At 40.2% G+C, this 17,062-nt stretch overlaps 1 protein-coding gene across 3 annotated transcripts in view; it reads right to left on the bottom strand.

The window, feature by feature from the left end:
• Positions 1 to 506: 506 nt before the first annotated feature.
• gkap1 (G kinase anchoring protein 1) overlaps positions 507 to 17,062 on the bottom strand; it is a 41,095-nt gene continuing 24,539 nt past the window's right edge. For 2 of the 3 annotated variants that reach the window (XM_085985398.1, XM_085985389.1), the window contains 8 exons: positions 15,094 to 15,223; positions 11,181 to 11,203; positions 10,470 to 10,613; positions 7,591 to 7,692; positions 7,439 to 7,502; positions 3,577 to 3,647; positions 2,512 to 2,589; positions 507 to 1,749 (listed from right to left, as the gene is read on the bottom strand). In XM_085985398.1, coding sequence (XP_085841524.1) covers positions 1,708 to 1,749; positions 2,512 to 2,589; positions 3,577 to 3,647; positions 7,439 to 7,502; positions 7,591 to 7,692; positions 10,470 to 10,613; positions 11,181 to 11,203; positions 15,094 to 15,223 — 654 coding nt within the window. In that variant the 3' untranslated portion in view covers positions 507 to 1,707. Of the gene's footprint in view, positions 1,750 to 2,511; positions 2,590 to 3,576; positions 3,648 to 4,652; positions 4,741 to 7,438; positions 7,503 to 7,590; positions 7,693 to 10,469; positions 10,614 to 11,180; positions 11,204 to 15,093; positions 15,224 to 17,062 lie in introns of those variants that run through there. The other variant, XM_085985404.1, reaches the window with a different exon arrangement.

Raw genomic sequence — 17,062 nt, 5'->3', positions numbered from 1 at the left:
GCACCATCGCGGGCCCGTCGGTGCTGGATACCAAAGAGTTTCCTGTACCATTGTATTTTCCTTTATTTAAATTCAGGACCCTAGTCTCTGAGTCAACTACTTCACTCTCCATCTTAATTGTAGTGCTCCATCATCAACTTGGCCGAGATCCACTAACTCACCACAGACTAATAAATCAAATCTGAGGCCTTCCTGGTTGGTTTGGCTCAGCTGCACACTGGATTAACTAGTTGAGGCACGAGGGGAGCGTGTCATGTTATTTTGTTAATAGAATTCTGTAAAAACCTTAATGTTTGATTTAAGAGGGTAAGTTACCTACGAACATGACCAAGTTACTGTACAATCTAAAATACGTGCACAATGAAGAGAACGTCAAGCAAGCCTAATGAAAGAGAATCATATTAGTGTTTAAGTTTGTTGAAAAGGTATAAAGATGGAAAAAATAAATGTAATTGAGGAAGGAGTCTGTCATATTTTAATAATTATTTTAGTAAAAAGAATTCCAATATATGCTGTCCAGTTTATTTTCCAAACTTCCAAAATGGCTTACTCACATAATTAACATCAAAGATCCAAAAGTAACCTTGAAATGAGGCATTCAGAGGTTCAACAGAGCTCAGAGGTACCAGTATATGATTGAAATACCCTTTTAACCCAGAAGGGGATTAAAACAAGTGTGCACACGTGAACATACATGCACGCACGCACACGAAATATGCCAAGATTGGTTGAATTAAACTTTATTGTAATTCATTGGAAAGTATTAAAAGTTTGGCATTTTAACTTATTTCAATACTAATCACCAAAATGGGAACTATTTTTGTGTTTCAAAAACAAAGCCTGGGTTACTTACAAATGCCTTTTTTTTTGTACATGCTCATAAGGTAAGGATTACTGGGAAACTGAATATTTTTCCACTTAACACCAAGGTCAAATATAGAAAGGACCATGAGAAGTAGTAACCTTCCTACATTATTCTGAAAATATTGCTCAACCTCCCCCTTCAATGGCTGAGCACAGCCTTCCATTCCTTTTACATTGTGGAGTCTTGAACAGGAACTCCACTGAAACTACACAAACTAATTTTGCTAGAGATTATTTCTTTCCCTCCCACTTCACCGGCCCCCAATCCCCCTCGTTCTGGTCTGGGGTGGCTCTCATGAGGTTAAAAAAAAACAGTACTGCATCACACTTTGTAACCTCATACTGTCTTGCACATTTTGAGTTTCAATCTACTTTGTCCAATTGGACACTCAGCCACATACAGTCGCTATAAGATGGTGTAAATAGTTTTCTCACTTATTAAACAGGCAGGGAATCCTGTCTGAAGCACAGTCCTTGATCACAAATCAAAATTAACTTCTGAAAACAAAAAGAAAATTCTTTAGATGTTACTTTAAACCTCTAACACCAAAGGAGAAGTTAAGCTTTGAAATGTCATTCACCAAGACATCATTCAGTCATCAGTACCAGGACAGCTCCATCAAAAGAAAGTGCAACAAAATACATTTTTTCCCCTCTTCCTGGAAGGAAGTGGTGTGGGGCGAGAAGAGCTTTCACAAAATTTTAAACAACTGCAAAACAAATCAATTGCAAAATCCAACAGCTGTGCAATAACTAGAAATTTCTACAATGGCACCCTGAAGGAAGGTTTCTTTTGTGGAGTTTTTTTGCCCTGGGCTTCACAGTATGTAAATGCTGCAATCTTCAGTGATCGGATTCAGACATTTTCTTCCCTTTCTTGCCTCCCTGCAGATTCCAAGAGAGAAAAAGAGTCAATTTAATCAACACTTTCTATGGAACGTTTGAAGAATTAGCTCATTCTATTGCACAGCTTAACAAGTTAAAAGAAATTCTAATGTTAAAATATTTTTTTTTTTTTTTTTTAAAAAGCAGAGAGATTCTCCCTCTCTATCATCCAATGAAAGTTAGAGCACCTTCTGGTGTTTTGAGTTGATAAACTAAAACTATAATTTCCTTTTCATTTTAGCTCTTTTGTGGAGCAGGTCCTAGTCATCTACTGTTGATGCACATCATAGGCAGGTAGTGGGGGAAAGGGGGGAAGAGACAGAATAATGCAAAGAGATTTGTTCAATGTCATTCGCTTTCACTAACTTTTTTTCCCTCCTGACTGGATATGACATCTTGCAAATTTATGATCCTGGATTTGAAATGAGCACTACTTAAAAATAAGAGGTGAATTTCTACTGGTTTCTTTCGTACGGATATCTCAATCAATGGCAATATTGCATAACATGCAGCACACCGTCATTATGTAACAAACTTCTCAAGAGCATAAGGCACAGCCGTCAGAATGATCCAGACACCTAGAACGCTGTTTGAACAGGTCAAAAGCCTGCTGAATAACACCTAAAGGGTTGAATGAGTCTCATCAAATCACACCTCAGACCTGGAACGTGGGTTTGGCCGGGGCTTTATGATGATTCCAATGGTTAACAGTTACTTATCTGTAATGTCCAAAAGGCAGATCATTTTAAGTAAGCATTTTACCTGAAATTTTGTTAACTCTGCCTGTAGTAACTTGACTTTTGATTTTTCTTGTTCCAGAGCTGCATGCAGACCAGTAACCTAGGCAGAGAGAATAAAAACCTTGAATAAGCAAACACAAATACAGATGAGATTGCAGCTGTTGTAAGTGACAACAGCTCATCCACTGGGACATCTGGTCAATCAGCACTTTGACTGCTGAGGCAAACATTGTTGATTTGTATTATCTTCAATTATTTCTTCTTCTCTTCCTGCTCCAAAATTTTTGATTTCTTTACAGGAAACTTTCGTTTAAACGGAGGTTAAATATCCAGAACGCTCTATCCACCGGCAAAATTCAGGAGTCGGTTCAGATAACTTTTTTAAAAACTTTTAGTTGCTTTTTTTCTCCATTTGCGGCTGTGCAAGCGTGTAGCTGAAGCTGTTGCTTAGCTACAGAGACGCTTGCAAGCTGCGCCGACTGTTTTGAAGCTGTTGCTAAGCAACAGGGTTTGTTGCTTCAGACGGAGCTTTTTTAACTATAGCGCTCGTTTCTCCGGCAGTTTTGATGGGCCGGCACCAGCTCGGTCCCGTCAGTGCCGGATACCAGAAAGTTTCCTGTACTTGTTTTATTGCCAATGTCACCCTCAATCCAATGACCATTACATAAGCCTCAACACTGAATATGGGGTTATCTATTTTACCAAAAAGAGGCATCACAGCTAAACCCAATCTTATCCTTAACCGACACATCCACATACTTGCACTTCTGAGGTTGCAAGATAGTGATCAAGAGCAGGATTTGTTGCCAATTTTCCACTACCTACCCCAGGAGGCCAGAGGGCAATTGTAGCCCTCTGGATGACATCAGCGAACTTATTCCTTACCTAAATCAAGTTTCCCCCCCTCCCAACATCATGGTCTGAATCTCAACCAAGTGGGACAAACTGACACTGTGGAGCAGCATGTAGTTAACTCAGGCTACTTTTGTATATTTCCTTATGTTAAGCAGATCACCTGAGTGTGCTGGTTTATAAATCCCAGTAAACACAAGATAATGTTCAATAGTTTGTAATTACTGGCTCTTACCTGTAAAGTTAGTTCATTCTTGATACTTAAGAGTTCATCAACTTGCAAAAGTATATCTGCTTTATCCTTCACTGAAATATAAAGTAAAAAAAAATATATATATATCAATACTACAGTGCAGCAATATCAAAAAGCCTAGACACCAAGAATTGAAGTTTAGGAAGCATTCCTAGAGGCACTCTGACTCATCGTCCTAATTCTCAATCAGATATTACATAGAACATACACTATAGGTGTAAATTGAACCCAACTCACCCATCGCTGCACGATGTTACTTTCCATTGTGGAAAGTAAAATAGGCGATAGATCTGATGACATCAGTTTCCCAATGGGCGAGTTAGGTTAAAATTAACCCCTACAGGTTAGAACAATGCAAGAGTATTTGTACACCACAAGTAACGAGTCTGTCTCACGGAGAAACAATGATCACATTATGCACTTCAACATGTAGTTTAAACCACAAACATATTTTAAGATGACTAGAATTTAACATGGAGGTAGAGTCAAGAGGGAAAATAATCCACATAAATACTCCACAAAAGCCTCTTAGGAATGGATCCCGCACTGGACCATGCAAATTGAAAGAGAAAAGAACAGCAACAGCCCACTAGAGGTCAGAAAAAATGAACAGCAGAAACAGAGTTAAAGAATAAAGGCACAAACCAAGACACTGACAGAACAAAAAAAGAAACAGATACAATGAGGGAAAAATTAGAAAAGAATGAGAAATGAGAAGGGAAAAATTAGGAAAAAAGGGGTGGGGAGGGGAAAAGAGAAAGAACGAACATTTTATGAAACAGGGAAATCTACTGGTTTGGTCTACTTGGAAACAGCATCAAGCAACACTCCTTTAATTATATACCACAACAGTCTCAGATCAGGTCATCCTTACTGCCATTAAATTGTATTGCAGAGGAAATTCCTAAACTCTAACCAACTCTGCATCCCAAATTGTCATAAGTTTTGCTTTTGAACTACAAAAACAAATAAGGACAGGATGTATTACTTTAAAATGGAGGCCGAATGATGTCTACATGCCCTGGTCCAATTATCCCCTCCCTCTAACCCCGCTTCACCTGAAGACTGCACTCGATCTTGTCCAATGCCTTGGGAGAACAACTTGCGTATAGTAACTTGTCAGATAAGAATAGAAGTGGTGTTGACCTTTCGGCATAAGGAAAAAATAATAAAAGTTAAACAGGTGAATATAGAAAGGAGACTGGCGAATAAAGGTGACGGTGCCTCATTAAGTGATCCAGTCTAGGCCCTGACCAAGATATTAAACTGAAACTCCTTGGTGAAATTTGAAGAACTCCTACTGTACAATACTCCAATACAGTACTAGTTATTTCAAGTTGAGAATTAATTGAACATTTTTGTTTACTGGTCACCAGAATGAGTTTTTTTTCTCTTAGCTGTTCACCTCTCAAGTTATAAATTCATTTCAATCTCATTTAATGAATGGAAAACAAGCTGATGGATGTCACCCTGAGCGGAGTGGCTCAATGATGGGGTATCTCAGGATGTAATCATTGCTCTACATTTCTGTGGTCTTACTCAATACTAATTACCTCAAACTCAATTGTGATCACACACAAAATATGTTGAGGACCCCAGTTATCACAAGAATCAATAAAGTATCTGTACCTGACTTGAGAAAATACATTTTAAAAGAAAAAACTCATTCCATTGACCAGTAAACAAAAATGTTCAGTTAATTCTCAACTTGAAATAACTGGTACTGTATTGGGAGAATTGTACAGTAGGAGTTCTTCAAATGCATCAATTTTTAACTAAAATAACTCAAAGGGGTTATTGCATTGCTCAAACAATGATGATCCATTGCTTGTACTGGAGAATGGAGAATAGTCAAGTCAAAGTGAAGGACAAGACCATAGTTAGAGTTCTTAAATTCCCATCAGTCCTTTGTTATTCTCCAATCCAGATTCTTCTACCGGTTGACTTTTTAAAAACATTTCCCTGAAACCTCGGATGTTTAGCTGGTCGGAGTGACTGCTGCCAACGAATCGGAAGCTGCGCAGAAGCATTCTGCGCATAAATGTCAGGTTCCAAATTTGAAAAAGTAACGTTCACCACAACAGACAGGCAGAGGAGCAGATTGTGATAAGCACTCGGCGAGAGTACAATAAAACTCTCAAGCTGACAACATCCCAATATCACGTTCAAGTCATATTTCCTCATTAAATTGTACTGGAAGTTTTAGCAGTTCATTCTGATGAATTAATCACACCGCTGCCACTCTCTCTCTCTCCTCACGTTCCTTCTCCGCCCTCCCTCTCATTTTCCTCCCCAGTCTCTGTCTAGCGCTCCTCTATCTCTCCACAGTGTGTCTACTCTCTCAATTATCCTTTTCCCAGCCGATTAAATCCCAACATCCTGCGCCTGCATTTTGTTCACCAGCTGTGTGTCCAAACCACAACAGAGGACCCGATAGCGATAAGCACACTCCATGAGATTACAAGAAAACTCTCACAAGCTGACAACATCCTAATATCACCTTCAAGTCACATTACAGACCTCACAATACCCAAAATTTCCACCCCTCACCTTTCTCTCCCACTACTGTGGAAAGTCCGGCGAGGACAAACAAAAAAATCCACTGGAACTGCGCATGCGCAACTACTTTGTCGTTGGCAGCAGTTGCGTCCTTAGCTGGTTTGCGGTGGGGGGGGGGGGGGGGGCGAGGGGATAGGAAGTACTCAGCTTTGCACTAATCTTCACATGGTTATGATGGGCCAAATATTGCCATCAAAAGAACGGTAAAGGGCTAATGGTGCTCGCCATTCATTATTTATGCGCAAATGTCACAGCAACTTCAGGCGAGGGCAGATGCGCAATTAATTGCAATATCCAAAAGTTGCTGCCTGTGTTGCGCCACTCTGCCGTTAGCTTAGTGAAAACGCCATCTTGCTATGCCTCACCATTGAATGGAGTGAAGTTGCTATATTTGTGCTGTAGATACAAACTAAACTCAAAGTGAAGTCTTGTCGCCCTTTCAAGTCAAAGTACCCGTTTAATTATTGCCAATCAACCTCTCTGACACTGAAAATGAACTATTACAAGTGTAGAGTTTCATTCATTCAGGTATTAATGGTTGGTGATTTTAAAAATGTTAAATTTGTAATTTTTTTCCAACTTTTCCTTTGTCTCTTTTTTCCTCTTAATCCAAACTTTCTTTCCCGCTTTTCATTTCTTTCAGTGCCTGATTTGACATTGAATTCACCCACTCTAATTTACACTTCCTCCTCAGTTCTTCCTGTTTATTTCACAATCATTCAATCGGATTGGTTAAGGAGACACAGTTGGTTGCCCTGGTCACTCAGGTCCCAAATTCCTAGTTTCTCTCGCTATGTCATCAGCTCACACTTTCAGCAACTTGCCATGCAAAAATTTAAAAATCTAAACGTGCAAGGGCAAGTCTAACTAATGGATGCCCTGCTACAGCAAAATCTGGCCCAATAGGACAACAAATCGAAATGAGTCAGGATCAGCACTGAACGTTTTATAAAAGAAACTATTCTCAATCCCCTTAAAAAGGAAAACAATCTGTATCCCTCGAATCATTGGGGTACTAGAACACAAGCACACAGCACCAAACGGCTGTGGATGCTGTGACAATTGGAGCTTTTAAAACGAAGATCGATAGATTTTTGTTACGTAAGGGTACCAAGGGATATGGAGCAAAGGCGGGTAAAATGGAGTCGAGGTACAGATCAGCCATGACCTAATTCAATGGCAGAGCAGGCTTGAAGGGCTGAATGGCCTACTCCTGTTCCTAGTATGGTACAGCATTGGTCTACCTGCATATTTTACAAAGATTAATGTATACAGAAGTACCTACTTTCACCTTCTTGTAGCATCTTCAAAAGCTGAGCATTTCTAGCCTTCACTTCTTTATATTTTGCCTATTTAAAGAGGGAAGCTGGTAAATATCAGTAAAAAGCCAATAAAATTCTTGTTCACAAAAACAAACGGCATAATCTAAAGACTTACTTCCCACTGCGTAACAGTTTGTTTCAACTGAAGAATTTTCATATCTTTCTTTTCCAGTTTATTTTTTAAGTGTTCAGTTCTTGCGTTGTTGGAAATAGTTTCCTGAATGAAAAGCAGAAAAAGAAAATCAAAATCAGTACTTATCTTGATGACAATGCTTCCTTATTCCATATTTCACATTCAGCTCTCCTTCATCAATAATCCAATGTAAAGTTAAGAAATTATGCCATGGGATACTAGCATGCAAATGTTACATTTGTCTGCAATTCATCTGTTTTAGTGGAGGTGTTAACCCAGTTAAAATAAATGGATTAACAGCGCCACTCAAAAAGTAACTTCGGATGAATGTACTAAGCACTTAGTCCAGATGTAATTTCAGGGCCCAAGTCTTTTTGGAAATTAATAATTACTAATATGATGCATTCATTGGCCACTTCATTTTTTTAAAAATGTAGCCCAGTCCTGAATCAGTAATACTGTATAATGTTTGCCAGCCTTATATTTAAAAAAAGACTTCCAAGGCAACTGGATTAAACGGACCACAATCTACTGGTTAATTCAGTCATTTATTTGCATGAAAGAAATTTGAATTATCCACTTGTTTAAATTATACAATTTTAATGCAATGTCAAAGCAAAGCATGACAGGAACTTCAAAGAGTGCCATAAACATCAAAGCAAATGTGAAATGAAAGTGATTGCATTGAGCACTGTACTAGCTACACAGTGCAAAGTTCAGTCATTTCACAAAATACTCTAATTGTAGTTTGCTTCATGCCAACAGCACATTCATCCACAAAATATTTAGCACATAGAAGCGTCCCATCAGGACATCTGGCATAGCGGTCAGTAATTTCTGCAGCAATTGCACAGATTTGCCGCCATGGCAGGAGCTGGTTTTTCTACCTCCATTTGCTCACTGTATTTAGTCGCTCAGGCCTCTTCCTCACTCTTACTGGCAGCAGCATCCTCCTGCATAGCATCAATAACTTCCAAGTTGATCTGCAATCTGGATGTCAAGACTTCCTGATCTTAACCAACAATAGGTTCAACCTCATGTCTGTTGACTGTCATAACAGAGAGCCCATGCGTTCAAAAAGATTCACTGCTTCTGATTCAGCTGCTAGTGCCGGTGTGGGATCCTCAACTGTGCAAGATACAGTTGCTTTCTCTGCTGGTGGGATGAATTACAGTGTTGAACGCAGTTAGCAAGGGATTCTGCTTTAGGCCCAGGCTCTTCATGTGAACCCCACTATTATCAAGGTACTTTTTTGCCCTGCGATGCCAAGCTTCAGGCAAAGTGAAAGCCACTCCTCAAAAAGAACGCCAGTCACACAGACTTTTTTTTTTTGTAAGCTACAGGCAGAGCAACAATACTACAAAAACATTAAGGTGTTCTTAGAATTCCCAATGACCAGCAACTTTTTTACCTCCCCCCACCCCGCTCCAGTCAAAATGGAGTAGACTGTACACTGGTCACAAAGTAGTATCTAATATTTTGAAGTAGGAATTGATCCATGAGGATACCCTTATTAAAATAATAAATCAAACTTTTGTAAAAAAACAGAACTAACCAATTTTATGATTTTTCTGCTTTTTAAAAGATACATACATTAGTACATCCATCATGATATATCAGATAGGTAGTTTGGGACCTGAGCTGTGGTTATTGATGTTCAGTGAGGTTTGAGAAGAATACTCGCCCCCTGCTGCTGTCCCTCACTGACCCCTACCACTACTGCCCCAAGCACTCACCACATGCTGCTGTCCCGCACTGACCCCTACACTACTGCCCCAAGCACTCACCACATGCTGCTGTCCCTCACTGACCCCTACCACTACTGCCCCAAGCACTCACCACATGCTGCTGTCCCTCACTGACCCCTACCACTACTGCCCCAAGCACTCACCACATGCTGCTGTCCCTCAGACCCCTACCACTACTGCCCCAAGCACTCACCACATGCTGCTGTCCCTCACTGACCCCTACCACTACTGCCCCAAGCACTCACCACATGCTGCTGTCCCTCACTGACCCCTACCACTACTGCCCCAAGCACTCACCACATGCTGCTGTCCCTCACTGACCCCTACCACTACTGCCCCAAGCACTCACCACATGCTGCTGTCCCTCACTGACCCCTACCACTACTGCCCCAAGCACTCACCACATGCTGCTGCTCGAGTTTCACATGAATTGTACAACCAATAACTGTCATGCCTGCTTTCTGTTCTTGGTTTTGCAATCAGATTACTTTCAAACAACAAAGCAAAACAGGGACCCGACAAACTCAAAATCTATTTACAAATATAATGATTAAACACAGAGTCCTGATGACAACACTGGAGGATCTACTTATTCTGACAGTGCTATAGGGATGAATTATCAGTTGATATAATTAAACTAAAGATGCTTCATCTTTAGCAGTGTGTGTTAATTCAATCCCTCATACCTATGGACTCAGTAATTTCTCCAAGACATTCTCCTCCTCCTCCTCCTCCTCCATGAGGTCACTTAAAAAAAAGTTAATCTCATTTCTCTTTAATTGGTTTATTTGTGCAAAATCTCCTGATTGATAGCTAAGAGTTTAAGAATTTTGAGAACATCCATCAAATCTCAAAGTGTCAAAAGTATATAAAACAAGTGAAATGAAGAGGCACCACTTTTTACCTGATTTGGACCTGGAAACTTACAAGCACTTGTCAATCTGCAAACTTCCCTCAACAAACTGCAATTAAACTCTAATTGACCTCCGCACTTATTTAAAACCTCCCACAGAAAGTACCTAATCAGTAAAGATATGGTTAGAAGCTAAATATCATAACTGCTGCAATGGAAAATCAGCTACTACATAAAAAAACATTTTAGCAAATACATACTTGACTCTCTTGTGTGGTGATGTCCAGTCCATTTGAACTTGATAGTTGTTTTCTCCTCTCCATCAACAATATTTTGCTTGCATCTTCTTCTAGTTTATTAAAGAAGCTATCCTCTTCTGCTATTGCATGTAAGGATTTTGGCTCCTGGAGACACAATATAAGAATACTGCAGTCAGCTCAAGGCTAGTATCAAAGGCTTGTTGATAAAATGCTCACCCTTAACTAAGTCGACATAAAACCAGATTTCAATGAATTCATGTTCAACTTTGAATATCTTGGATACTTCATAGAATTATACAGCCCATCATGCCTGTGCCGGCTCTTTGAAAGAGCTATCCAATTAGTCCCACTCTCCTGCTCCTTCCCCATAGCCCTGCAAATGTTTCCTTTTCAAGTAGATATCCAATTACCTTTTGAAAATTACGACTGAATCTACTTCCACCACCATGCAGTGCATTTCAGATCATAACTCACTGTGTAAAAAAGGCTCATCTTCTTCTAGTTCTTTTGCCAATTATCTTAAACTTTGTCTATTTGCTTTATTTTGTTACGTATTTTAAAATTAAATCTGAAATTCCAGGCAATGTTTTCATGACATTGTTCAATTACTACAAAGATCATTGTAAAAATCGAATTTAATCAATTTATAAAACAAATTGTACATCTCATTACTGTAGATTATCTGCCATAAATACAGCTGAAGTTGCATACCTCAGATTTTTTGTTTGTCTGATCTAAAGAGATAGAAAATGAAATGGTTAATATGGTGTATGAAAAAATGGCAAGACATTTCACGCATTAAATTATGGCTAGTAAAACAATGATAGATGATGGTTCAAACTATGCATCAGCATGTTTCAAAATCCTGTACTACAGTTTTCCAATACTGACTTTTTGCAGAGTGCAGAGTTGAAAATGCTGCATTTTCATACATTTGCCAGGATTAATTTTAATAAGTAATTTTTTGATTAAAAACTCAATTAGAAATTGTCTCCTGATTCAAAATTTGTACATTTGAGTTTCAGGGCTGCCTAACAATTGCCCCACCTGAGCAATATTAACTGCCCATTAATGTCTGGATCACTGCATGAGGCATCACATGGAAATAACATTTTCTATCAGTCTTGATAATTCTGCATTTCAGGGGAGGGAAAGTTTGAAAGAGCTGGAGGATTACAGTAGTCATATATGGATCATTTTTGACTTGTCATTTACCACCATTCCTTCTGTTGGTTGATTAAAGACTGATGCACTAAGGAAGAATTATAGAATTTGCAGCACAGAAACAGTCTATTCAGCCCAACAGGTCCATGCCGGTGTTCATGCTCCACACAAGCCTCCTCCCACCCATCTTCATCTAACCCCATCAGCATATCCTTCTATTCCTTTCTCCCACATGTGTTCATCTAGCTTTCCCTTAAATGCATCTGTGCTATGAAGAGGCCCAAGTATCCTCGCACACCATGAGAACATAGGAACAGGAGTAGGCCATTGAGCCCCTCGAACCTGTTCCGCCATTCAATGAGATCACGGGTGACCTGCGACCTAACTCCATATACCCGCCTTTGGCCCAAATCCTTTAATATCTTTGGTTAACAAAAAGCTATCAATCTCCAATTTAAAATTAACAATTGATCTAGCACCGATTGCTGCTTGCGGAAGAGTGTTTCAAACTTCTACCACCCTTTGTGTGTAGAAGTGTTTCCTAATTTCATTCCTGAAAGGTCTGGCTTTAATTTTTAGACTATGCCCCAAAGTCCTAGAATCCCCAACCAGCGGAAATAGTTTCTCTCTATCTACCCTATCTGTTCCCTTTAATATCTTGAAAACTTCGATCAGATTACACCCTCACCTGCATGTTGTGCTGCCCCATAGAAAACAAGTACAGGCAGTGAAATTAAAAGGAACTGAACCTAGAAAGCTGGAACAGCTCCCAGACTATAAAAGCAAAATAAACAGATTTTAAATGAGGATATAAGTGTGTATATATTGATTAAAGCAGAAAATCATAACGTAATAACAGAACTGAAATGTGGTTGCAGCTGGATGGGTTGGCAATTAGATGTTCCTGGGTATCAAACCAAGGATATACAGGGAAGGAAGAAAGGGAGTGTATTAATTAGAGATGATATCGTAGCACTGGAGCATAAGGATTTACAACAGAGAAGTGATTCAAACTCCTTTAAATAGAGCTGAGTAATTATGAGAATGAATCACATTACTACAAGTATATTATAGAGCAGAGATTTCCAAACTGGGAGGAGGGGCCACGACGGGGTTATCAGGGAGATGAGAGACGGACGTCAACTATTACCCACCTGCAATATGCATTTTCTCCATTGGTGGCACTGTAGCACACCCCTCAACTCTCGGGCCGATTCCCAACTGCTCTCTCCCAAAACTCAGGCATCCCCTGCAGACAATTCCAGCTTACAGATCTTGAAATACTCCTCAGTTTAAATAGGTACCTTTCAGTTAAAAAAAAGTGCTTAGCTGCTGCTTTTGGAAGTGTTCATGAGCCTTGGGGTCCCCGCTGACAGAAAAAATAAAAGCATCAAGTCCATGCCCCCTCCCCCGACTCTGCTTCAAAAATCTGTTAAAAGTTTCTTTGCCGGAGTTCTGCAGCTCTGTGGAGCATCCATTTTTTTGTCCCTGCATTGAAGTCCTCATGAGTCCTTGGGTCCCCATGATGTTAGAGGGAATAAATAAATAGTCCTTGTTTAAAAACTTGTGTTGGCTTTAAAAATTACTTTATTGCCCAGTGCTTTGCACCTTTTCATAAGCATTATTTTGCCCTGTTTGGATTCTATGTTGCTGCCTGCTTGGTGTCTTCTTAAATTGAGAAATAAATTAATTGGCGTTTGCATTAAAAAAATTCAACTTGTATTTCACTTCCTCCAAAGCAAACCAACGATTCATAACTCCCTGTTCCACCCCCAAACAAACTGACCACAGACCCATTCTAGTTCCATCTGTAGAGGATCGTTCATCCTGCACCTGGCTCCCATCCCCAGCCGAAGAGGAGAGGCCAGCAGTTTTCCCTTCAGTGAAGTTGCTTGCACTGTCATAGTGGCCGGGAAATTCCTCGGACCTGCTCACACTTCTCTGTCGTTACTTCCAGAAGTGCGGTGGAAACCCAGTTTACACGCATATTCGGAGTTGCCGCCACACTTCCGGCAAAGTAACTGCAGTGAAGCGTGAGCTTATCAGAGGAATTTCCTGGCCATTGAGTTCGAATTATATGGTTGGACTTCATATTAAAACCCAAAAGTGCAAGGGAGCAGAATTAAAATGACAGTGACAAATCTGCTGAAGTATTCTGGGTTACCAGCTAGATCTACACTAACATTAATTATGCAAAAGTGCTGTTCCTTGGAAAGAGGGGGGTGCACAAGGGGCACAAATCTCTGAAGGGGGTTCAGGAAACAGAAGTTTGGGAACCTCTTATAAACCACCTGGTTCTGCAGAATAAGGCAGAGTTAAGTAGGCAACTTAAAGTAGGGGAACATTTGTAAAACACCAAGAATATAAAAGGAAAAAGAAATGTTAAAGAGGACTTGAGTGGGGGGAAAAAAAAGCAAGTTATAGCAAGGCTCGTTGCAAAGGAAGGAGTTTGCTGAAATCAAGTGGGGCCCATCATGTTCCCTGTGGAATGAAAGCATCAGCTGAACAGGGGAAAAAGCTGCTTTAATTGGTCCCTAATTTAATGCCAAAAGCAACCAAGAATAAGGAAAGAAAGTTTTACCAGGAAAACAAAAATGAAAGTGCAAAAGTGGACAATTACCCACCAAAACCAACTAATGTATGGAGAAGAATGCAGGATCAGCTAATTGAAAATGGAACCGTTCATTAAACAGAAGTCGCCTTTAAGAAGCCTACTTGAGCCAGCCAGGTCCCAGAACTTTTATGGGTGTTGGCAGAGCTCACACGAAGTTGAGAAATTAGGTATGGGACTTTAACAAGTTATTGAAATATTGCAAATGAGCCCATGCACACAAATGGTGCAGCCTCAGTTTTTGTCCTCCAAACTGCCCATCAAAAAATCAGTCGTGCAATGTCTGGCACCCAAATTATCCGACTTGGAGTCTCTCCAAATCAGGGCTAGCGAGCTAATATCTGCCACAAACTCCGTTCCCTCGACACTGATTCAATCTCCTTCCCTGGGCACTGAGGCTGAACCAGACTGTTTACAACCTCGGCATCCTATCTGACCCCGAGCTGAGCTTCTGACCTCATATCCTCTCCATCACAAAGACCGTCTACTTACATCTCCGTGAATTTGCCCATCTGCTGCTGGAACCCTCACTCATGCTTTTGTCACCTCCAAATTCGACTATTCCAATGCTCATCCTCGTGGTCAAATACCTCCATGGTCTCTCCCCTCCCTATCTCTGTACTAAATAGTATGAGAAGCGGGTAGGAAAGTGCAATTAGACCAGCTAGCTCATGACACAGTTGGGCAAATGGTCTCTTTTTGTGCTGTAACATTTTATATTATATAAAAACTGGCTGTAGTTTTTAAAAAGAGGACAAAATGTTCCTGTGCATTAATACCATATTTTGTTATATAAAAACAATCACACTGTTCAAAATAAAACTTAACACCAACATAACCCAATACTACCTGTACTTTCATCAGTTTGGAAATCTTTCAATGAAACTGTAGCTGGTTTATCTTTTCCCTGAAGGTGTTTTCTTTTTTCTTTTCTACTTGATCCTTTTGTTTTCGGAGAAGTATCGTCAGCATCATAACACTGCAAAAAACAGAACAGTGGTTTCAAATTTAAAATAATGAAAGTTTAAAAAGTAATGAGGACTTATTAATGTATAATTAAAACTGTAACAATGCTATGATCAGTTATGGCGTTGCATTACATTTGGAAGGAAAAATGAAGTAAAGCAGAATGAGGGAATTGTGTATTTGGATTGGTAAACTGCAAATGTCGCTCCATTATTTAGGAAGTGAGTGACAGAGAAACCTGGTAAGAACATACATAAGAAATAGGAGCAGGAGTAGGCCAATCGGCCCCTCGAGCCTGCTCCACCATTCAATAAGATCATGGCTGATCTGATCCTAACCTCAAATCTACTATCACTCTATATCTCCTGGGAGAGGCGAAAAACCAGAAAAAACCCAATGGCCAATTTGGAAGAAAAAAATCTGGGAAATTCCTCTCCGACCCATCTAGGCGATCGAAACTCGTCCAGGAGATCACTCTGTCCCTATACTTTCTACAGTACTTACCTTCTGTAAAAGGTGATCTCCACCCCAGCCAGGAACAGGAATAGAACCATCTCCTGAAATCTAACAGAATTAGAACACAAGAAGTAGGAGCAGAACCAGGCTACACGACCCCTGGGCCCGCTCTGCTACCCACAGGGCCATGACCGATCCGAACCTAGACTCATGTCCAATTTCCTGCCCGCTCCCCGTAACCCCCAATTCCCTTTACTTTTAGGAAACTGTCTATTTCTATTTTAAATTTATTTAATGATGTAGCTTCCACAGCTTTCTGGGGCAGCAAATTCCACAGACCTACTACCCTCCGAGTGAAGAAGTTTCTCCTCATCTCAGTTTTGAAAGAGCAGCCCCTTTTTCTAAAGATTATGCCCCCTAGTTCTAGTTTCACCCATCATTGGGAACATCCTCACCACATCCACCCGATCAAGTCCCTTCACAATCTTATATGTTTCAATAAGATCGCCTCTCATTCTTCTGAACTCCAATGAGTAGAGTCCCAATCTACTCAACCTCTCCTCATATGACCACCCCCTCATCCCCGGGATTAACCGAGTGAACCTTCTTTGTACTGACTCGAGAGCAAGTATGTCTTTTCTTAAGTATGGACACCAAAATTGTATGCAGTATTCCAGGTGCGGTCTCACCAATACCTTGTACAACTGCAACAATACCTCCCTGTTTTTATATTCTATCCCCCTAGCAATAAAAGCCAACATTCCATTGGCCTTCTTGATCACTTGCTGCACCTGCATACTAACTTTTTGAGTTTCGTGCACCAGGACCCCCAGATCCTTTTGTACTACAGTACTTTCCAGTTTCTTGCCATTAAGATAATAACTTGCTCTATGATTTTTCCTGCCAACGTGCATAACCTCACACTTTCCAGTATTGTATTCCATCTGCCAAATCTCTGCCCACTCACTTAGCCTGTCTATGTCCTTTTGCAGGTTTTTTATGTCCTCCTCACTCACTACTTTCCGTCCCATCTTTGTATCATCTGCAAACTTTGATATGTTACACTCGGTCCCCTCCTCCAAATCGTAGATTGTAAAGAGTTGGGGACCCAGCACTGACCCCTGCGGAACACCACTAGTTACTGATTGCCAGTCTGAGAATGAACCATTTATCCCAACTCTCTGCTTTCTGTTAGATAGCCAATCCTCCACCCATGCCAGAATATTACCCCCAATCCTGTGATTTTTTTATCTTGAGCAATAATCTTTTGCAGTAACAGTAACATACAGACCTGTCAATTTAGCATCAATTGTGGGAAGTTACGAGAATCTATCATCAGGGACAGAGTGACTGAGCAGTTGGACAAGTTTGAGCTGATTAAAAATAATCAGCATGG

The sequence above is a fragment of the Somniosus microcephalus genome, chromosome 1, assembly GCF_052327205.1.
Source record: "Somniosus microcephalus isolate GS21.2 chromosome 1, FLI_Smic_1.0, whole genome shotgun sequence".
Classification (NCBI taxonomy): domain Eukaryota; kingdom Metazoa; phylum Chordata; class Chondrichthyes; order Squaliformes; family Somniosidae; genus Somniosus; species Somniosus microcephalus.
The sequence above is the reverse complement of the archived record's forward strand: the minus strand, read 5'-3'. Positions and strand labels throughout refer to the sequence as shown.